This window comes from Papilio machaon, chromosome 28 (assembly GCF_912999745.1).
Source record: "Papilio machaon chromosome 28, ilPapMach1.1, whole genome shotgun sequence".
Lineage (NCBI taxonomy): Eukaryota > Metazoa > Arthropoda > Insecta > Lepidoptera > Papilionidae > Papilio > Papilio machaon.
The window spans coordinates 2,287,588-2,310,420 of record NC_060013.1 but is presented as its reverse complement, the minus strand read 5'-3'; the positions used below and the strand labels follow the sequence as shown (position 1 = coordinate 2,310,420).

General features: G+C 35.9%; 2 protein-coding genes across 2 annotated transcripts; one reads left to right on the top strand and one right to left on the bottom strand.

Annotated features, from left to right (window-relative positions):
* Positions 1–217: 217 nt before the first annotated feature.
* On the bottom strand, positions 218–7,744 carry LOC106712899 (ATP synthase subunit beta, mitochondrial). Its single transcript, XM_014505576.2, has 13 exons — positions 7,567–7,744; positions 6,881–7,028; positions 5,141–5,218; positions 4,790–4,972; positions 4,366–4,503; positions 4,205–4,302; positions 2,532–2,630; positions 2,060–2,218; positions 1,652–1,774; positions 1,185–1,397; positions 759–878; positions 491–562; positions 218–365 (listed from the first exon to the last, which is right to left on the bottom strand). The coding sequence occupies exons 1-13, from the start codon at positions 7,720–7,722 to the stop codon at positions 261–263; spliced, it is 1,692 nt and encodes a 563-aa protein (XP_014361062.2). The 5' UTR covers positions 7,723–7,744; the 3' UTR covers positions 218–260.
* An 8,378-nt stretch (positions 7,745–16,122) lies between these two features.
* LOC106712889 (D site-binding protein) lies at positions 16,123–21,484 on the top strand. The gene is made up of 5 exons (XM_045684862.1): positions 16,123–16,204; positions 20,348–20,437; positions 20,868–21,028; positions 21,263–21,366; positions 21,445–21,484. Exons 1-5 carry the CDS (start codon positions 16,123–16,125, stop codon positions 21,482–21,484), a joined length of 477 nt encoding a protein of 158 aa, XP_045540818.1.
* Positions 21,485–22,833: the final 1,349 nt, after the last annotated feature.

Sequence of the window (22,833 nt, the reverse complement as noted above, 5' to 3'; positions counted from 1 at the left end):
AACATTCAGCCAGGACCTTTGATTTTGGTCAATTTAACCGGTATGTTGTTCTAAACGATGTCGCTATAAACGGTTTTGACTGTATTTTATAAATTAAACAACGAGATTATTTGAAATTAAGGTATATTTTTAATGTCTATCAAATTCCACTGCCGTAACACTTGCAAAGCAATTGATTGTTTTTTCCAAAGGGAAAGAGACAGAAAAATGATTTTTAAACAAGAAACAAGTGTTTCGACGATGAACAATATTAGTTACTTCTAAACATTTTTAGCTAACGTTTGTGACTTGGCAATGACATCTTCTATAGTTCCCACCATATAAAATGCTGCTTCTGGGATGTGATCCAACTCTCCTTTTAGTATCTAACAACAATATTTTTTGTATAAAGGTTCTGAGATATCTCAACTGAGAATAATTACAACAAAAAAGAATTTGCGCTATGGGTTTTCTTTATTTTTCAAGTAAAGCGGACCTTAAAGCAACTCACCCGTTGAAATCCTTTGATAGTTTCTTCTAATTTCACCAATTTGCCGATATGACCGGTAAATACTTCAGCCACCTGATAAAATTAAAGACTGGTAGATCAGAGATTACCACACTTTTTTAACCGTAGACGCCCTTCAAAATTTTACTACTTTTGGGGTATCCACTGCGGGTACTTGTGAACCCTCATCTTTATTTCACGCCATCGTACACTGCTTCCTTCCGTGGATCCCAGGGAACCAAATGGACCACTTTGAGATTAAACAAAATACCTGGAATGGCTGTGAGAGAAAGCGCTGTATCTTCCTCGCCCTAGCCACTGTCAACTTATCCTCTTCAGAGAGCTCGTCCATGCCGAGGATTGCGATGATGTCCTGCAGCGACTTATAGTCCTGAGGACAACGGCATACGTAGATAATAGAGACTTATTACTGTCGTTAAGGAGAAGAACTTTCGTCGTATGCTAGACTTTAGCAATCTACTGGAAAAGCACTGTAAGATATATAAATTATATACATACTTAGGTTGCATTGAAAAAACAGTTTTTTTACAAATTCATCATCTTTTCAATAAACAAGTTTCACTTCAAGAAAACTTTGTATTTGACTACATAACAGTTTTTTGCTCATTTCCAAATGTTGCTCCTAGGTTAAGTAATCCACATAGAAACAAGGCACAAGAGTTAAAAATCAGTCTACCTGTAAAATCTTCTGCACTCCTCTAGCCACGTTATAATGCTCTTGTCCAATGATATGCGGATCCATGACCCTGGAAGTAGAGTCGAGAGGGTCCACCGCAGGGTAGACACCCAACTCGGCGATAGCTCGAGAGAGCACTGTGGTAGCATCTAAATGAGCGAAGGTTGTAGCCGGCGCTGGGTCCGTTAGATCGTCTGCTGGGACGTATACCGCCTGGAGATGTAAAGATCATAGCTGTAGACAGGCTTTACAGCTTTCATTAATTTCAACTATGTTGTGGTTTAAATAACGCAATCACACCTGTAAGAGGGGTAGTAGTTATTGATTCCCATTTGGCACGATACTGGCATAAGTAAAAGTTCTACTACGTCCAAACAAAAGTAAAAAATCAACTACAACATTCTCAATAGTTACTATCCACTAAAAATAAAATTAACATAAGAAAATCTAGATTTAATACTACACACCTGCACGCTAGTGATAGAGCCAGCTTTAGTGGTGGTGATGCGTTCCTGCATTGTGCCCATGTCCGTCGCTAGTGTAGGCTGATAGCCCACCGCTGATGGAATACGTCCCAGTAACGCTGACACCTGAAGATAGGTTATTTGAGTGCAAAAGAGAAACTTACTCATAAAAATACTGTAGAAAAATTAGGAAACCAATTCAAATTTAAAATAAAGAAAATCGAGTTTCATGATATTTATGGGATCCACAATATTCTATCGTATTAACAGATAGGTATTTACATATTTGTCGTTCAGTTGGCAGTTACGGTTTTCGACGCCATAACCGATATGTTTTAACCGTAAGGATAGATAACCGTAGAGATAAAGGAATATACAAAATGAGGGAAAAGACTTTTTCTTAGTACTGACCTCTGAGCCGGCTTGCGTGAATCTGAATATGTTATCAATAAAGAGTAGCACGTTCTGTCCCTCTTTGTCGCGGAAATGCTCGGCGACCGTAAGACCGGTAAGAGCTACGCGAGCCCGCGCGCCCGGCGGCTCGTTCATCTGACCGTATACTAGCGCCACCTAGGTAACCGGTAATATGTACACCACTATCAAGCGAAGTGTCAGTGTTGACTTTGTGGTAATTATTGTTTTATTTTGGAGGGAAAATTAAATCCTTATTATATTACAAAAATTTTTCACTTTATTTTACAATTATCAAAAAATTACCAAGGAAAAGGTAACCATTTACCTTAATGGCGGCCATCATGCCATTATGATGGCCGCCATTTTTGGAATTTTACGTTTCTTCTTTATTTAGTTTAAGCGTTGGTTTTAAATAAAAAGTAGAAATTTTATATGATTACTTTTATTGAAATTGTATGAAATTTTGTACCTTAGAGGTTTTATAATCGTCCGTTATAACGCCTCCGACTTTCATTTCGTTGTACAAATCGTTACCTTCTCTAGTTCGCTCGCCCACACCCGCGAACACCTTCAAATAAAATTATTAAATAGACGACATGACTTGAGTTCTGTCGCACAGAGAGAAAGAGAGAAAGATCTGATAAAATATGAAATGAGGTTATTGTAGGGATGTAAAAAAATAATCGATTATGAAAAAAATCGATTATTTTAAGGTTTTTTACGATTTTTATGGAAAAATTATTAAAAAAAAAATGTTAACATCCCTAGGTTATTGATTATAACATATCATTAGTTACCACACCACCAGTTACAAGCACCAGGCTTAGACAATATAAAAAGATGAAAGAATGTAACCTATTATATTTGATGCACCTATTATATTTGATGGCATAATAGTCCCGTACAGTGACACTGTGAAAAATTTTGGCGTGCTGATTGACCGTAATTTATCTTGGGTACCGCAGATACGGGAATTGAGTCGAAAATTGTTTGGAGCCCTTGGTTCTTTTCGACGCTTGTGTAATTTTCTTCCGATTCCTACCAAAGTTGCGCTTGTTCAGTCCTTACTTCTGCCTATACTTGACTATGCCGACATTTGCTATCCTGATCTCACAGAGGAGCAATTAAATAAACTTGACCGCCTTCAAAATGTTGGTATACGGTTTATATTTGGGGTACGCAAATATGACCACATATCCGAATATCGTGTAAAGCTCAAGTGGCTCCCAATCCGTCTTCGCCGGAATGCTCACATTCTTTCTACTTAATATAATATACTGTTCAATCCACTTGCTCCACATTATTTGAAAGAACGTTTTAAGTTTACATATCTCACTCATGACCACACCTTGCGTTCTAGTACAAACTTTTCCCTTCTTACTCCTTCACACACTTCTTCTTTCTACTCAAAATCGTTCACGGTTTACGCTGTGAAACTATGGAACTCCTTACCTCTCTCTATTAGATGCAGTAAAAGTATTGAATCGTTTAAAAAACATGTCAAAGATCACTATCTGCAGCTCTAATTTGGCTATATATTACTGAAATATTGTATTATTTTATTTTCTATTATTAATATTTCTATTGTTTTTATTTATATTTCTTATCACTGTTCATGTGCACCCTACCGATTTGGTTTACTTAGCTTAATTTCTACCCAAAGGTTGTCTGGCAGAGATCGCTGCTTAGCGATAAGACCGCCTTTTGTGAAAATCCTGTTGTACTTTCTTTTTTTGTAACTCCATGATAGTGCACAATAAAGTATATTTGTATTTGTATTTGAATGTAAATTTATTAAGAAAACATTCACACACAAATTTAATGTTAGTAAAGGTTAGTTAATTTAATTAAGAACGGCTTAACTCATGTATGATCGTCCGGTGACGGTACCGTCTAGTTTTGGATCCGTCGTAGGTCCACCTTCAAAGCGTTTGTTTTGAGAACTTCGCGGTCGCGTCGTGTCTCGCACTTGGAGTCCGAAACTAGTCGGTTCGTCACCAGACGAGCATAACTAAGTCGTTCCTAATTAGTTTATTATAATGTCTCACGAAATTTTGAACAATTGTTAAATGTTACGGCGAGGTAGAGATTAGTTATTACAAAATTGGGAAATTAAGTCGTTTCGGTCTTTTATAATCTCACCGAGAATCCTCCATGTGCTTTGGCAACGTTATTGATCAATTCCATGATAAGCACCGTCTTCCCGACGCCCGCTCCACCAAACAATCCGATCTTGCCACCTGATAAAATAGAATTTAATGAAATTATAATTATTCTATAAGCGAAATTATATTAGAAATTACCTTTAACGTAAGGCGCCAGGAGATCTACTACTTTAATGCCCGTAACTAGGATTTCTTGCTCGACAGACATTTCGACAAAAGGCGGCGCCTCAGCGTGAATCGGCGCATACTGGTCCGTCTTGATGGGACCACGTTCATCTGTGTACAGAATTAGATCGCAATACCAAATAGCACATTGATTTTCAAAGAGGTTTAATTCAAGACAACCTACGTTAAATAAAGTTGTAGGTTCACAAGATGAATAAGAAATGTAGCCGGGGATTCACTGAAACTTGTTTTACGAAAAGGGGTCTACGCGCAAAGTTTATTAGCCTTAGAATTAGCACAAGTCTTATGATAATTTCAAAGTATTGTAGTAAACTGAAATCATGCTCCTAATCGCATGTTATAACACTTTATTTTAATCTGCAACCGCAGTACTTACCAATAGGCTCTCCAATAACATTAATGATCCGTCCTAGCGTCGGTTCGCCGACGGGTATAGTGATAGGCGCACCCGTGTCGGTAACGGGTTGACCACGTACCAAACCTTCGGTGCCGTCCATAGCAATAGTCCTGCAAGTCCGCTCCCCTAAATGTTGTGCCACTTCTAAGATAAGACGAGGCTCTGGAAATACAAATGAACAACACATATAAATTAACACCATGATCTCCCTGTTCTTATCACACTCACGTAGGGTGGGAGTACCAGTTTTCGTCCATCTATCCCTTCTACTTCTTCACACTTATAATTAAAAATACAAACTTTGATAATCAAAAACAAAGTAACACTCACTTCTGTCCGGCACTTCCAAAGCGTTCAAAATTGGTGGCAAGTGCGTGTCAAACTGTACGTCGACGACTGCGCCAATTACTGCGAAACATATTACTTACCTAGCTGTCGCCCGCGATTGTCCGCGCGGCATTAAAAAACTTAATAAGTAGCCTATGTGTTCTTCCAGACTATGTTCTATACCAAATTTCATCCAGATCCGTTGAGGTGTTCTGGAGTTAACTTCAAACAAATATCCATCCATCGATCCATCCATCTAAACATCCGCATATCTAATATTAGTAAAATGTATTAATGTCACATAAATCGTTAGTTGAAGTGACATTACGAAACAAACCGTACGCTCAAAAAAGTCAACTACTGATGGAGTTTCAGTCATATTGACACTTGTCATAGATACCTGTATTGACAATTTTTTCTTACGGACAATTACTTAAAATATTCATAGGAAAGTGCTTGTAATGTCCACTCTATTACTAGTATTAGGTATATTTAAATTTCTTTGGTTTAGTGTCATCTTACTATTATAAATACGAATGTTTAGATCAGAGTTCCACAAACTTTTTTGTGTCGTAGACCCCTTGCCATGTTTTTCCGTGTTGGGTAGACCCCCTACTTACCTGATATTGATTTCCTGTAAATTTCTAACTGTAGTGAATTTTAAGTTTATCTGTTTATATTTTTTTAAATATTTTCTTAGCACTTTCGTTTTCAAGATTCAAGAAACGAATAAACGTATTTTTCCCACATTCGTATTTATAGAGTGACGAATTGAACAAGTCAGTGCAAGGTAGCGAAGCTCTGAGACTGCGACTCTCAGGTTTTTACAAGTTCAAAATGTATTGCGACCACAAAGCGAATACCAACATCCTACAACTTACACAATTTTATAAACATACATAATACATTTTTTACTTCATAGGTACTTTTTAAAATAATGTATATGTTTTGACATTATAAGATAGTATGATGTAAGTAAATAGGTACTATCAGTGTATGTGTTGAGATCCACTATCGTGGACCCCCATTTTCATTTCATGGACCCCCAAATTTTTTTTCGCTGACGTAGACCCCTTAGATGGATGGATGGATGGTTGTTTGAATTTATCTCCAGAACGGCTCAACGGATCTCGATGAAATTTGGCACAGATGTAGAACACAGATAGTCTGGAAGAACACATAGGCTACTTATTAAGTTATTTTTTAGTTCCGCGCGGACGTAGTCGCGTGCAAAAGCTAGCATTATATAACGCAATACAGTCAAAACCAATTATAATTATCACAGAGATAGGTTTTCAGATATAATTCGAGACTCAATGTAACACATATTGTTATTTATAGCCGAATAAAAACGAGCAAAAACGTAGACGCCCTCTGAATGACGATTCGGACAGCGTCTAATGGACGGCGTTTTTTGTCGTTATAACTGATACGTTATGTTAACTGGTTTCTACATAACGACAACAGAACAACAGCAATAATCAGATTTAATTAATAATTTGGTTTTGAGAGCATTTCAATTTTGCTGTGACCGCATTTGGCTTAAAAACTGCCTACAGTTTACTACTACAGATACGATGGCGATTGTCACAAAAATTCTTGCTAAGCACACTGAAGCTATTTTGACGAGTGAGATAACATTCCGATCGCATTCTTTCCTGAGTGTCTTAAGGGTACCCCTACTTTGTCGGGTTTTTGATTTTTTTAAAGTAATAATTTTTTTAATTAACCAATGCTTGTTACCTGCAATAATTTGTCCTTTAGCACCTGGTATTGATTTCACAGGTAATCCTTGATTATCCTTGGACTTAGTATCGCCGTTACTCACTGCCGGTCTCTTTGAATCGCATGGGTCGTCTTTCGTTCCCATTAAAACAGCCGACGTAGAATACTAGACAAGCAAGAGTTTGTGGCGATGTTACTGAACGTGGTTACTTAGAGTACATAGTCATAGAATTTAATTCCCTCCCCACTTAGGATCGAATATCGTACACCAAACTAACATCATAAGTCCTATAGTTTAGTATGGATGTTGCTATGACAAGTTGACATTAGAAAATTCTTTTCCTCGACTTTACATTAGTGATTTCCAAAGTTTTTTCTTTTCGTAGACGGCTTTTAAAATACTGTTTTTCTGTCAACCCCCTTCTTTTTATCATAAAGTGGCTAATAACATCCGCAATTTCAGATGCTTTTAATCGACAGAGGAGGGTTTAACAGAAACAGTATCACCTTTCCATCATTTACTTATAAGATAAGGGTGGGCAGGGAAAGGGGGCTTAGGCCTCCGGAATGCAAGTCGGCTCATTACTTTAATAATATTTCCTAAACTCAATTTTCTCAATTTTCTCTTTGTGAATCACTGGATTACACTGTCATAATATAAAATAAATCACACTAGTTATCGATTATTTAAATTGTCAACTTACATTAAAATTAGGAATTTTCAATTGAGCGCAAGCGCCGATTTTTGCCATGCGTGATCTGTTTTTCTCTTGTTGCGCTTCGTTCATTTTTTCATACTTTTTTAAGACAATTTTCCGAACGCTAGATGGTGCTGTTCTTAACACTTTAGTTTTAGTCATTTCTACGGATTTTAATTTCGAATTTTCATTATTTGATGTGGCTAATCCAAAATTGGTACATATACGTCTACACTGGGACGATGTTTTAGCGTAAAGGTCATCTGATAAATAAAAAAAACATCTTAGAACATCTTAATAAGGTCCAGATATACTTGTTTGATTATATCGTGACTGTATGTTCTGGTACATCATACTTCAGTCCAATTAATTTAAAATAAGAGTTGCAAAAATAACAATTTAAGATCTGAACCGATTCCCAATTTAAAGTTTGAGCGTAATATGCAAATAATTAAAAAGATGAAAAAAATTATGCTACACGGTTATTAACAGATGATGATTTAGTGATTCCTAAACTGTTTTCTCGTAGACTTTTAAAATTATTCTGGTTTCGGTGATAACTTGTGAACCTTCAAGTATATTCCTTCTCATACATTCCCGACACCCAGGAGTCCATCTGGACCACTTTAGGAATGTTTGGTATAAGTAAATAGACGTCAATAACAGTGCCTAAATTATTTATACCAGGAATGGTGAACCAATGGCCAAACTATAATTATTTTGGGCGAATCATTGATTAGAAAATTCATAATGCACTTAGAAAAAAATGTGAAATACATAGGACGAGTGAGCGCCAGTGATCCATCTGGTAAGGTCCCAATAATAAAGGGAAAATTATTTGATGACATTACTATGACCTTTTTAATATTTCAATGATACGTAAAGGTTTGCCATCCCTGATCTATACAATGCAATGGATCAAGCCGCGATTAGTTTAACAAATTCTTGATATTTTAACTTACTTGGCAACACAACCAACTTATTAAAGCTTGGAATAACTTTCATTTTAATAATTTCAATTAAACTTATGTTTATGAATTGAGCGTTTTCAATGACATATTTATATTTCAAGTCATAAATTGTTTAAAATAAACCATGAAGGTTGAAAAGATATTAAAAAAGTATTCACTGGTAGTTAAAAATGATAAAAACCTTACTTCTTACTAATATTATAAATGCGAATGTTTAGATGGATGGATGGATGGTTTTTAGAAGGTATCTTCGGAACGGCTTAACGGATCTTGATGAAATTTGACACAGATGTAGAATATAGTTTGAAAGAACAAATAGGCTACTTATTAAGTTTTTTTTAATGCCGCGCGGATACAGTCGCGGGCGACAGATAACACAATAAATTATAGTGCAAGAAACTTATCTGGACCAATATGGACGGTTAAAATGAAGTATCCACCTTGTCATATCTTTAATTATATTGGAAAAACTAGAGTCAAACATGCATACCTAATTAATAAAAGTAGGCAATGCATCTGTTATTGCGGATGTCTATGGGCAGATGTATATCTGGACAATGCCAAATGGCAGTCCGTTTCTATCTACCTCTTTGGACTACGGGCGTTAATTGTATTTGATTATACCATTTTTTAAAGTATTCGTGATAATAAAAGATACAGTGTGCTTTAAATATACTACGAACGTGGGTGTGACTTGGATTTATGTAAAGGGGCAAAGGGTTAATTGTCCTAACACGTGTTGTATCCCACGCCGTCCCCACACTGTTGGTACCAGCCGTACAAATAATTGTTTTATAATTAGACATGTCTTCACTATTAATGATGATTTCGATGATTACACGATTCAAATTCAGTAGGAATAGCTTAAACGATGATGGAAATCTCTACAATTTCGGTGAAGTTTACTACATCTGATAATGTGATCAAAGATGGCTGATGAATCCGAATTTATTTGTAAAGATTCCTTCGTACACAACGTTATGTAAGACCCTTATACACAAGACAATTTAAATCTTCGGAACTCGGCGATTTTAGTCGCTAAGCGACTTAAGTAGTGTTAAGTAGTGTCTTAGGGGTTCGTACACAGCGCACGTCTCCGACACTTCTCTAACAAAAGGTCTCTGTTGGCCTTTTTTCGTCTCATTTTTGTGCTTCACATTAAGTATCTAAGTATATGACTAATATTTTTTTTATATTACAAGGTTGCAAACGAGAAAGCGGCCATATGAATTCGCAGAAATGGCGAAGCGACCGCTATCCATAGACATTCGCAATTGCAGATGCGTTGCCTACCCTCAATCGACGAAGGAGGAGACGCACAAAAAGAGAATATTTAACCTTACTATGCATCTCCTCCTCCATCAAATCCACCTTCCCCTCCCATCCTTTCCTTATAAGAAAAGGGTGGGGAAGGGAAAGAGGACTAAAATTAGGCCTCCGGCACCACACTCATCAGATGGAACGCGGAATTACTTCCACTTCACGCCTGTCTTCTGTGTGGTCGTGGTATTTCACCGGGCGAGCTGTTGTTGTTGCTGGCGTCTACCGCTGTTAAACTGACAAAACTGTCCACTGGAAATGGACAAAATTGAGTGAATTTCTTCAAACAAAAGGTCTCTGTAGGCCTTTTTTCGCCTCATTTTTGTGCTCCACATTAAGTATCTAAGAACATATACATAATGAGGAAAGATTTAATTGTTTGTTTGAATTTATAAGCTCCGAAACTATTGAACTTATTTGAAAAATTCTTTCACTGTTGCGAATCTACACTATCCCCTGTTGACATCTTATTTTTTACTAATATTATAAATGCGAACGTTTAGATTTAGTTTGTTTGAAGATATCTCCGGAACGGCTCAACGAATCTTGATGAAATTTGCCATAGATGTAGAACATAGTCTGGTAGAACATAGGCTACTTATTAAATTTATTTTTAAATTCCGCGCGGACGTAGTCGCGGCGACATCTAGTATGTTATATTTATTAATAGATTTTTGTTTAAGTTGAAGTAAAAAAAAGAACAAAAAGAAGAAGAAAACAAAAAAGGTTATATACTTCTATGTCAGATGCAGTAACTTTATAACGATAATTTAATGACGTTTTAAAGATGGCCGGAAACAAATGATAGGTTATAAAGCATTAGACATAAAGTACACGCGAGTCTTGTTCAGTATTTATTGAGTGCGAGGTGAAGGTTTTTATAGAACATAGAAAGCTGTTGAGTCGATTGATATTATTGTGTCAGAACTCAAATGTTAAATTTGAGTTATTTATATTAAAATTTTTATAGGTATTAAAATTATTAAAACTTGTTAGACATTATAAATTGCAATCATTTAAAAGTGAGGGCTAAGGTCGGCATGTCGCTACTGAACGAATCGTGCGTTCGAGCAATGTAATACATCCACACAGAAGATACACCTCTACTTCTAACTGTGCCGGAGGGTAAAATCTAGTTCCCTTCCTTTTTCTTTCCTTTTCATATGATGAAAGGAGAAGGAAAATTGAATTGGGAGTCGGGATTACGAAAGAGAAATGCCCGTAATATTTAAAGCCTTTCTATTAAACGTAACTTGCAGATATTTATGAGAAGTCACTTTCGAATTGACCGCTTACTTGTCGCTCTGTTTTAAATAAAATCTTTTTATTTAATCAAAGATTTTTCTTTCGTGTAATATTGCATTGTCATCAGAACTAAAAATCTAACAAACTAACAATCGGAAGTAGGTGTAATTTCATTTATAAGAATTGATCAAAATAAAAAATAAATTTATTAAATGAAGCGCAACAGTTTTCTCTGTGCGTTTTACTTGATCGTTCATAAGGTGTTTCCTTCGCTTCGCCGCAAGCGTCAATTGTAGAGCCGCCATGTGATGTTTTTTATAATAATACTAGTTGTCGCACGCGACTCCGTCCGCGAAGAGTAAAAAAACTTAATAAATAGCCTATGTGTTCTTCCAGACCATGTTCTACATCTGTACCATATTTAATCAAAATTTGTTGCGCCGTTCTAGAGATACCTTCAAACATCCATCACAGACACACTGCAACTTTTTTAAACATTTCCTTATGATATTTAAACAATAAAAAATATAATTTATAAACGAACAAATTGCGGAAATCCCAATTCAAAAATAACAACAATCTAGGCGACCTGGCGCCGCGCCGGTCACACAGCCAGTGTCGAATTATTATCGGTTTGTCGGGTTTATCGCTAAGTTCTCTTGGGATGATGTTGGAGCTCTCCAGCACTGCGTAAAATAGGGGAGCCGAAACGGCAAAAAAGAAGTAGAAGTAGAAGTAGAAGTAGAAGAAGAAGTAGAAGTAGAAGTAGAAGTAGAAGTAGAAGAAGAAGTAGAAGTAGAAGTAGAAGTAGAAGTAGAAGTAGAAGTAGAAGTAGAAGTAGAAGTAGAAGTAGAAGTAGAAGTAGAAGTAGAAGTAGAAGTAGAAGTAGAAGTAGAAGGAGAAGTAGAAGTAGAAGTAGAAGTAGAAGTAGAAGTAGAAGTAGAAGTAGAAGTAGAAGTAGAAGTAGAAGTAGAAGTAGAAGTAGAAGTAGAAGTGGAAGTGGAAGTGGAAGTAGAAGTAGAAGAAGAAGTAGAAGTAGTAGTAGAAGTAGAAGAATAGTAAGAGTAGAAGGAGAAGCAGAAGAAGGAGAAGTAGAACAAGAAGCTGAAGTAGAAGTAGAAGGAGAAGGAGAAGCAGAAGAAGTAGAAGAATGGTAAGAAGTAGGAGAATGGTAAGAAGTAGAAGTAGAACAATAAGCTGAAGTAGAAGTAGAAGAATAGTAAGAAGTAGAAGGAGAAGGAGAAGCAGAAGAAGTAGAAGATTGGTAAGAAGTCGGAGAATGGTAAGAAGTAGAAGTAGAAGAATCGTAAGAAGTAGAAGTAGAAGTTTAAGTAGAACAAGAAGCAGAAGTAAAAGTAGAAGTAGAACTTCAACAAGAAGCAGAAGTAGAAGTAGAAGTAGAAGAATGTTAAGGAGTAGAATTGGAACAAGAAGAAAAAGTAGAAGTAAGGAAATGAGTATAAGTTTAAGTAGAAGTAGCAGTAGAACAAAAACAGAAGAATGACAGAAGTCAAGATAAAGGCAAGAATATAAGTAGAAGAAGAAGTAGAACTAGAACAGAAGAATACTATGAAGTAGTAGTAGAAGTAGAATGGTACATTGGACCATTGGATGGTCCATTGAATGGTACATTGAATGGTTGAATGGACCACTGTCCTAGACAGACTAATTATATTAGTAATGAACTCGAATAATAGCGTCTGAAATAGCGCATGAATTTAATTGATGTTTCTGAAGAAAAAAATAGTTATTGTGAGAAAACTATAAAAGATAGATATATGTTATCCTGCACTTTTTTAGAATATTTAAAGAACGTAAATATTCTTTCGTACATTGTTTTTGTGTCGGTCCTAAGGTTTAGCCTACGTAAGCGTTTGAAAGCAAAAAATGCCTTATTTTTTGCAACGCATTTTGAAGTCAAACTAACAAATCTACTAGTCTTCTAGTAATTTTAAAAATGAATTTAAAAATGGGTTTTTTTTAATCAAAATCGGAGCACTAGGAGCGGAGTTACGCGGTAACACACAAAAAAAATAGTGGTACTCATAACCGCCTTCTTTTTGAAGTTAGCTAAAAAGGGAAATTAAGAAATAAGCGAGCTCCAAATGAGGTGTAATTAAATCATACATTTTATGAATAATATAACCTTAATAAGTAACCGTGGCTGTTAATACACGAAATTCAGAAGCTATGTAACATAACATATCGTTTTGTTACGCGGGTAAGTCCGCAGTCGACACCTCAGCGGGACTTCTGCGGGGTACAGTTCCAGCTTCGAGAATGTATCAGTTATTTCCTGTGATTGCATCATGGCGATTAAAGTGAAAATTTTCTATGTTAGTGTTTTCTGTCTACATGCCCACTGACATGTCAGAAAATGTTCTAGAATTTTTAGATGATCAAGTTAAAAGACAGAAAAATCTTATTTATTTAACACGTTAAGTGCGAAGCGAGGCCTAAATCACCCCTGATGCAACTTCCCTGTGGTACGGCACGCAAAAAAGTGAATTTCTCTGTCGTGCGAATGGCATAGCTTTGGTTTGGTCCAGTGTAGGAAAGAGATAAATTTATATTTGAGATCACTAATGGTTCCGGACTCGGTGGTGTACCTACCTTGGTACCGGATGTCTTAGGCCTCGTGCCGCACTGAATTCATATAATTTTAATGCAGTGCGGAACGAGGCTAAAACGTCCCATATACTCCCTGACCTCGTACCGCACTCAACGCGAGCTTCCCGCGACCAGTGTTGTGCATCACGTCGATTGGAGAGCACGTCCTTTTACAGCGCCGAACATGTCTAAAGTCATAAATAAGTACAACATATATATTGAGATTTTTATAAAAAAAGTATATTGATACTGATTTTTTAATGTTAATTCAAGTTCTAATAATTGTATTTTTAAAGCCCGAGGCAGAATAAATAGGACAGTTTCTTTTCTACTTCTGGTTGCCTTTTTTTTCTATTCTGTGAACCGCATTAAGATTTTCATATACAAATAGAAAGATAAACCTTATGCATAAACCGTAATCCATTATTTTCCAATAATAAGTCTGTAATAGGTGTCTGTAATAGGTGGTATAGAATGGAACGCTTCGTGCGCGAGTCCGACTCGCACTTGGCCGGTTTTTTTTTCTTTATGGCGCCTTCAAGCACAATTTAGATTATTTAAAAAAAATGTATCCTTTGATAGCTTTGTGTTGTTTTGCCAGGTTTTGCCCTTAAAACGATCTAATGAGATATAATTGATCAAAATCGGTCAAGTCGTTGCGTAGTTAAGACAGTTTAAAAAGTCGATATTATTTTTCCCATCACTAATCGCAGCGAAAATTTGCCCTATTTCAGTGCGTTACGAGGTGTATAAGATCCCATATTTTGTTTTGCTAATAATTCCTAAACTAGCCATCAGATCCCGGGGCGACGATGGATTAGGGTTCATCAATTCACTGTCTATATCAATAAGGACCAAAATTCTCATTTATCTTTGATTTCGCGCCAGAAAATGGATTTTAGTCTGTAATAGGAGGTGGGGTCTAATAGACCGCGTGTCGCCCTAAAGTCTGGTCACGGTACGGGCCGATTATACCTCGTGCCGCAGGAACGGAAAGTATGCAAAAATTGGTGCCGCAGCTAACGTGTTAACACAATATCAAAACACGAAAATACCAGGACTTAAAAAAATAAAATTAAATAAGGTCGTCAGCAATATCTATCTATATATATAAAAGAAAGTTGTGTTAGTTACACCATTTATAACTTAAGAACGGCTGAATCGATTTGACTGAAAATTGGTGGGCAGGTAGCTTAGAACCAGGAAAAGGACATAGGATAATTTTTACCCCGTTTTCTATTTTTTATTCCGCGCGGACGGAGTCGCGGGTAAAAGCTAGTAGAGTATAAAAGTGACAATGGCAAACACATAGCACGAACAGAACTAATAACACTTCATTAACTATTCAACTCGCATTGTTACAGTACGAAGCAAAGGTTCTCAAACTTTCCTAACATTAATTTCATAGATCCTAGAAGATTCTGTCAGTTAGTAGTTAGTAACTAGTAATTTATTATTCCAGACTATGCTCTAAATATATCTGTGTCCACACAAGACAAACTAAACACAAGATTCTAATTTTGTAAGATAAAATTAATATTTTTACACAATACAGTGCCGGATTAGTGCGGGATTAACGAGATTCTAACGTACTTCGTTATAACATTATTGTAGTTTTGAATTTTTAAATTTTAAAATTCTTAACAATGTCTCTAACGTACTCTAAAAAACTTACCAAAATATAATTTCAATTACGTTAATAACATAAATAATTAAAATAATTTTTAACTTTAAAAAAAATCTTACGAGAATCAATGTTTGAGCAACCCTGACCTATGTCATAAGTGCGACACGACGGCGTGGAAAACTCACGGGCGTGGCGTGCTCCGTCCAATCGTAGACTAGAAAATTACCTAATAATTACCGCTCTAACCAATGGAAAAGCCGAGGAAAATTACATAAAATAGTACAGTAGTTTTCTTTGTGAAATAACCGCGGTATGACAGAACGCGCGGTCGCGTGCGCGCGGTTTTCGTTATCTCTACTACTCTATAATCGATGGGTGAAAAAATAAATCAAATAGAAACTTTTTAATTACACAAAATGGCACTGGTAATAAAGAAAAGGCCACTTCTTTAACTAATCATTATTCATTTAAAAAAAAACAAAAGCGTTAACAAAATTAACAATTGACTTTCAAATTAAAAAAGATAACATTTACGGCATATTTTCGGTGGAATAAAATAATGTAAATCATTATAAAAAAAAACACACACACACAGTTAATAATAAAGCGTATTTAATTTCATTTAAATTAAGTGTAATTCCATAGTTGAATTGGAAAATATAAAAATACACAAAAAAAAAATATTGAAGAGTACATTTCTTAAGCAATTTAAATATTGTGCAATAAATAGTGACAAAGAAAAAAGGGGCTATTATGGAGCCTAACGTTCCGTTATACGATTTAGAAACAATGTCGTGCACAGCTCAACATAGCAGTGCATTAGCAGCTCTTCGTCTACTTAGAAGTTACAACCATTTTCTAGTGCCTCCTGGTAAGTAAAGCAGCCAACATGACTGTTGCAACATGGCCACACAGAAGACACGTCTCTACTGCGCATTTTATCTGTTGAGTTTGAGTGCTGGAGGAAAAATTGTACTCTCCTTCCCCTATACACCCATTTTATAAGATAACTAGCTGACGCCCGCGACGCTGTCTGCGCGAAATTAAAAAAAACGTATTAAGTAGCTTATGTGTTCTTCCAGACTATGTTCTATATCTGTGCCAAATTTCATCAAGATCCATTGAACAGTTCCGAAGATACCTTAAAATAAACATCCATCTATCTAAACATTAGTATTTATAATATTAATATGATGGTGACAAGGGAAAGTAAATATGACGGGAGAGGGGACGTACAGGAAAGAGAAATATCCAAATATATTGTTTCAATATGTCTCCTTTGTCAATTATAGGTATGCGGTATCTGATAGTCGACTTGGAAAAGACACTGTTAGCCAATTACTTCTTTACTTTATTTAATTCAGGTGTCAGCTTGTTTGTTTGCTACTATTTAAAAAATTGTTATCACTAGTTGTCGCCCCCGACGCTGTCCGCGCAAAATTAAAAATAACGTTATTAAAGAACACACAGGCTACTTATTAGTAGCCTGTGTGTTCTTTCAGACTATGTTCTACATCTATACCAAAATTCATCAAGATCTGTTGACCCGTTCCGGAGATACCTTCAAACAAACATCCATCCATCTAAACATACGTATTTATAATATTAGTAAGATATAAGAAAAATTGTTTAAACTAATATATTTATGAATTTATAAGTTTAAGCGTAAAATATGCACAGTTTCTAAATGGTGAAAACAGTTCCGGTTTGGTTCGGAACACGGCGTTGTCTATAAACTGGCTTCTTCACAAGAAGGGTGGATGGAACAAATTAAGAGCTATTAATAAAAAAAAATGATATCAGGAGGGTGGATAGTTGTGGATTGTTTTTAATTACTTTCATTTGTTCTGGGTTCGATTATATTTTCAAACGTTTAAAGTTTCACACATGGGCAGTAGTTAAAATGTCGAAGGTGGTAAACGAGAAGTGGCTATCTAACTTCGCTAAAAAATGACTATCCATTGAACAAACAACAAGTTAAAAGGTTGAAGAATCGTTGCCTACCTTTAGAGCATAAGGAACGCATAGACAGAGAATATTTTCCTTTCCACTGCGTTCCCTTTCCGACAAATTGAATTCCCATTCACGTGATTTCCTGATAAGAACAGAGGAGGACTAGAATTTGGTCTCCGACACATATACTAATCAGATGGTACTTTTAATAGTTGGTAGACGCCAGTAACAACATGTGTTGCAGGAATTAGCCGGCTCTACCGGTGAAATACCACGACCACACAGAAACAGGCTTCAAGTGGAAATAGTTCCAAGTTTCGTCTTATGAGTGTGCGTTTTGTAGGCCTAATATTACTAAATTCCCTTCTTAACCCTTTTCTAATAAGTAGTAGGTAGTCTATTAAGGGAAAGAGTGATAAGTCTAAGGGAAGTAGATACGAATTTGACGGAGTAGGGGATGCATAGGAACGACGTTCTCTTTCAATACTCTAATCTGTCAATTAAAGGTAGACAACACTGCAATTGTGGATTTCTATGTGTAGCGATTGCTTCACTATTTCGAAGAATACAGCTACATGCTAGTTTGCTATATTATATTATAAAAAATTCATTCGTATCTTTATCGTGTATATCGTTCCTTAGCTAACAACACTTCATAAGTCATTTTTATCAACTTTACAGGGGACGAAAAAAACTGTCATTTAAAAAAAATCGGTGGATTTAATTTATTAATTACTTAATAAATACGCTATTTAGCGGTTAAGAAATAAGTATTTCTTTAGTTTTTGTCGATTTATTCTATTTAACATATTGTAACTATATTTCTTTACATTTCAATTATGTGAGCAATGTTTAGACGCGGAATGAGTTCCATCTAATGGTATTAAAATGTGCAAACCGCCAATTCTATACTTGAGCGGTGTTGTAAGCTAAGGGACGATATGTATATTCTTTACTTCTTAATATGTCAACAATTGTACTATTAAATTAAATATTTTTATAACAAACAATTCAAATAAATATTTGTCAAAGACAAACCTCAATTAGTGAGTTTGCCCAACCGTTTAGAGGGTGCAGGGTGCAGGGTGCAGGGCGCGTGGCAACGATCAAGGGGCCATCAATGTATATATTATTCATGTATTACCCATTAGAGTTGCCATATTTGAATTAGGATGGCTATAAATATAAAGGAAGACAGAAGGAAATAAAGGTTGAGTGAAAGAGGAGATGCGTAAGTATGTAGTGAATCCAGATATGACAGCTGATGGATTTATAAAGAAGAGTACTGTGACATCGACACCGACATCGTTATGGAAAATTACCACATTAACTATGAATTAAGATTATCAAAGCACTTAAATTCATATCTTCAATGAGCATATTATTTTTGAAATAATAGTGACAACAATATGATATTGTGTCAATACGATTGGTTTCAAATCTTACTAATATTATAAACTAGCTTTTACCCGCGACTCCGTCCGCGCGGAATAAAAAAAATGCACACAAAATAAAAAAGTTCCTATGTCCGTCTCCTAGTTCTAAGCTACCTCCCCATCAATTTTCAGCTAAATCAGTCCGACCGATCTTGAGTTATAAATAGTGTAACTAACACGACTTTCTTTTATATATATAGATAGATGCGAATGTTTAAATGGATGGACGGATGGATGGATGTTTGTTTGAGGCTATCTCCAGAGCGGCTGCATTAAACTCGCTGAAATTTGTAATAGATGTAGAACATAGTATGAAAGAACACATAGGCTACTAATAAAGTTTTATTTTAATTCCTCTCGGACGGAGTCGCAGGCGACAGCTAGCACATTATAGATATCCAATAAAACGGGGATATCGGTCCTGTAGTTTTTGAGTTTCTTCGCTATAATTATATTTACTCTAGCTTTTGTAAGCGACTTCGTCTACACAGAGTTAAAAAAAAGGGTGAAAGAAACCAACATAATTTACGTCCGTAACCCAAAAGGGTAGGCAGACCTCACTGACAAGCATGTCGGTTTCAGGTGCTATTGATATCACCCTTCTTGAGTATTCCATTAATTCAAGTTTCTCTATAATATAAAACAGCTGTATAACTTTACGTTAATTTCAAAAACTATCAAGTTTTCTTTACATTATCGATGTAAATTTTCATATACAAACACCTGGTCGTGGGAGTTACCATGTGGTAGTTGATCAACCAGTCACCCCACAATGATAGTACGAAGGGTAATGAGGCACCTTTGTGTAGTTCATGACCCCAATGTACACCTGTCTTATTAAATCTTTGTCAAAATAAATACAAAAAGGAAAAAAGACGATTTAAGAAAAACGACACAATTGTTTTGACTTATTAATTTTTTTCTAGTTTAAGTCTATTATATGTATTCTAAGTTAATGTACATCAACATAGAATTAATATAATGATTATAACACTTCGGAGAAAAAGACAAATGGAATTGACCTCACTCGTCAAAATCGGTTCCGTCGTTAAGCTTTCAAGCTATCATACGGTCATGATTTTATTTGTATGTAACCTACATATAAAAGTTTCATTATTTCGTTCCTATCCATTTTTCAAAAATCAATTAGTAGACCGGCATTCCTCAGTTTTAGAGGATCTTTCTGCCTCCCACAGCCGCATTATGGTCTGTTCTAAGTGAATTTTCGCTATAGCTACCACTTGGGTATATCAAGATTGCCATATGTGAAAGATTACAATTCAGTCTCCGGCACACGCGCTCGTGAGAATCGTGTTGTATTGTTCGAGAGGGTCACCCATTCAGCAGCGACAAATATTGTGAGGGGATGACAAAATTAACTAATAGTGTTGTTTTTAGTATCATAAACAAGGTGGCAAATGAGCATCGAAATGGCGAAAAGAATCTTGCTTAAACATCCGTAATAGCAGATGCGTTACTAACATTTAAATAATGAAGAAGACTACACACCGAAAGAGAATTTTTCCAATTCTAATGCGTCCTCTTCTCTGTCAAATCCACTTCAGGGTTAGAGAGGGGACTCTAATGAGGCCTTGCAAAATGTTTGTTTTGTATCTTGTTTGCAGATGTCCACGGAGTTGTTCCACTGTTAGCATCTCTGCCGCAGACTCCCTGTCTACCGGCGTATTGCCAGCATCTGCCAGTTAGAACACCCCGTATGTATTATCTCTAGATTTCTTTAAAATTTACCTAACACTAAAACTATGTCGTCCGGAACTTTAACCAGTCCTCAAAAATTGCTATAAAATACGTTAATATAATATAATTCACGACAATATTTGAAGGTGTGTGTGATTTGAACCCACGACCGCTAGATCCATAACCTTTTTAGAATATTGGTGCTTCAAAAATTGCCACATATGGTACAATTGTTTTGAGATTTATCAATGAAACGGAGCAAACCCCATTTTGTTATCATCTTGGCACAAATTTTTCAGTGATTCATTTGGCAGCTAGGCTTGTAATTTACCTACGCAAAGATTTTACGACACTTAAAGCGTTTCATGATTAAATCTTTAGTGAATACTTTCGATATTCAATTTACTGACTATACAAATTGGTTATTCATATCTACTTTTTTATCAGTTTTATCGCCTACAAGTTTATCTGACGTCGAAGTCAGAAGACGGGGAGAGAAGAGACCTATACCTGCGGAACTCAAAGATGAGAAATACTTCGAAAGAAGACGACGCAACAACCAAGCCGCGAAGAAGTCGAGAGACGCTAGAAGAGTGAGAGAAGATCAGGTGAGATACATGACATTAAGGCTTTATTTTCCTGACTCATGTACGGGTAAACGGCTCAAATCAGGGCCGTATTAGATATGTAGGGCGCCGGTTGCGATAATCAATATGGCGTCCCCATAACCCTGCGCCCGGGCGCTCCAAACGCCAGGCGCCTGGTTACACACCCCTAGGTCAAGACAACTATCCTAACATATGGTACTAGCTTATCTACATTTTCTAATGTTTGTTTCGCAGATAGCATGGCGTGCTTGCTACCTAGAACAGGAAAATGCATCTTTACGAGCGCATGTCGCCGCCCTCCGGCAGGAGGCGCTTGCGTTGCGTGCACTTCTTGCCCAACCTGCGCACGCGCATGCGCATTGCGCACTGAACTCCGCACCGCAAGAAACGCGCACTCCTGCGCATTCATGTACATTAGACACACACGGCGCACCTACTTCTACCACGGCTGATTAATTTATCGATTATGTTTAACTTAGTAAAGGCGAAATTGGTTAATCGGGAGACCTTTATACATGAGGATCATTGGCCTGTCTTGACGGACTACTTCCATAAGTGATAACTGTTTTATTAAAGTGAAAGTTTAGATGGATCAGTAGTACAGTCTGTCATTCGCAATTTATAAGGGTGTCTAAAAAGTCCGTCCATATTTTATGTGATTTAGATTTTTTAATATAAATTCACCAATTACTAATTTATATTAAAATGTATAAATGTGCGTGATTTCTGTAAAAATTAGGCGCACGTTGAATATTTTAACTAATAAACTAAATTATAAATAATATTAAATTACAAATCTAACTATTTCAATAGAATTAAAAGAACAGTAAGTAGAAAAAAACTCAGACAATGTTTTCAGATTATGAATACCAGTAGCGTCATCTAGTTTGTCTATTCGAGTTGTGTCGTAGTTATTGTCACCTTGTTGTGTCCTTCGTCAGTTTGTAGTCAGTCTATATGTGTTCTCAATTAAATAAATGACTAATTAAAATGTTTTAAACATAATTAAAAATTGAATTTGATATTCGTTATCATTGATTTTTTCACGTAAAATTAATAAATATTTTAGACGGTACAATAACACGAAACGGGACAAAGAAAAATTAAATAAAATTGTTTGAAATGAACTATGTTTTATTGTAATACCATGTTTGTATTTTTAAATCTTATTTTATTAATATTATAAATGCGAATGTTTGGATGGTAGCATAGCAATCGGATCTTGATGATATTTGACATAGAGGTATATAGAGCATAGTGTGGAAGAACACATACTTATTAAGTTTTTTTTTTAATTCCGCGCAGACGGAGTCGCCGGCGATAAAGGAATGTATTAAATAAATCTGATTATTATTCATTGTGTCCGTTCACGACGGGTTCGAGTCCCGCGACACAACTTGCTTTATACGCGTTGCAGTGGATGACGTAAACATCATTGATAATATAAACAAAAAAGTAAAAAAGTACCCGCAGCGGTGAGAGATTTTCGAATACCCGCTTGTGCGGGGAGAATAAAAATAAGTAGACCTACCTACATTAACCCTGTATAGTCGAACCACGAAATTAAAATATTTAGTTTGTCATTGAAGATGTGCACAGTGCATCTGTATTGAAACATAGTTATAAGATTGTTACAAACGAAAAATATAGGCTTGAAATAAACGAATTTTATGTTTTTTTTATTTATTGCGAGACTCCACTTATTTACTTTTTATTTTATATAGAAAATAATCGCTATTAAAGTTTAAAGGCCTTACCATAAAAAACTTAGACAGTGTTTCAAATACATTTTAGCTTAACAATAC

Bases quoted from the DNA above. Each gene is read 5' to 3' on its own strand.
- LOC106712889 (XM_045684862.1), top strand. From the start codon at position 16,123: ATGTCGTGCACAGCTCAACATAGCAGTGCATTAGCAGCTCTTCGTCTA. The intron at 21,029-21,262 runs GTGAGATACATG...TTTGTTTCGCAG, and splicing joins GAAGAGTGAGAGAAGATCAG to ATAGCATGGCGTGCTTGCTA. The intron at 21,367-21,444 runs ACCTGCGCACGC...TTCATGTACATT, and splicing joins TTGCGTGCACTTCTTGCCCA to AGACACACACGGCGCACCTA.
- LOC106712899 (XM_014505576.2), bottom strand. From the start codon at position 7,722: ATGACTAAAACTAAAGTGTTAAGAACAGCACCATCTAGCGTTCGGAAA. The intron at 563-758 runs GTATTTTGTTTA...TAATTTTATCAG, and splicing joins TTCTCTCACAGCCATTCCAG to GTGGCTGAAGTATTTACCGG. The intron at 366-490 runs GTGAGTTGCTTT...TATTGTTGTTAG, and splicing joins CTATCAAAGGATTTCAACGG to ATACTAAAAGGAGAGTTGGA.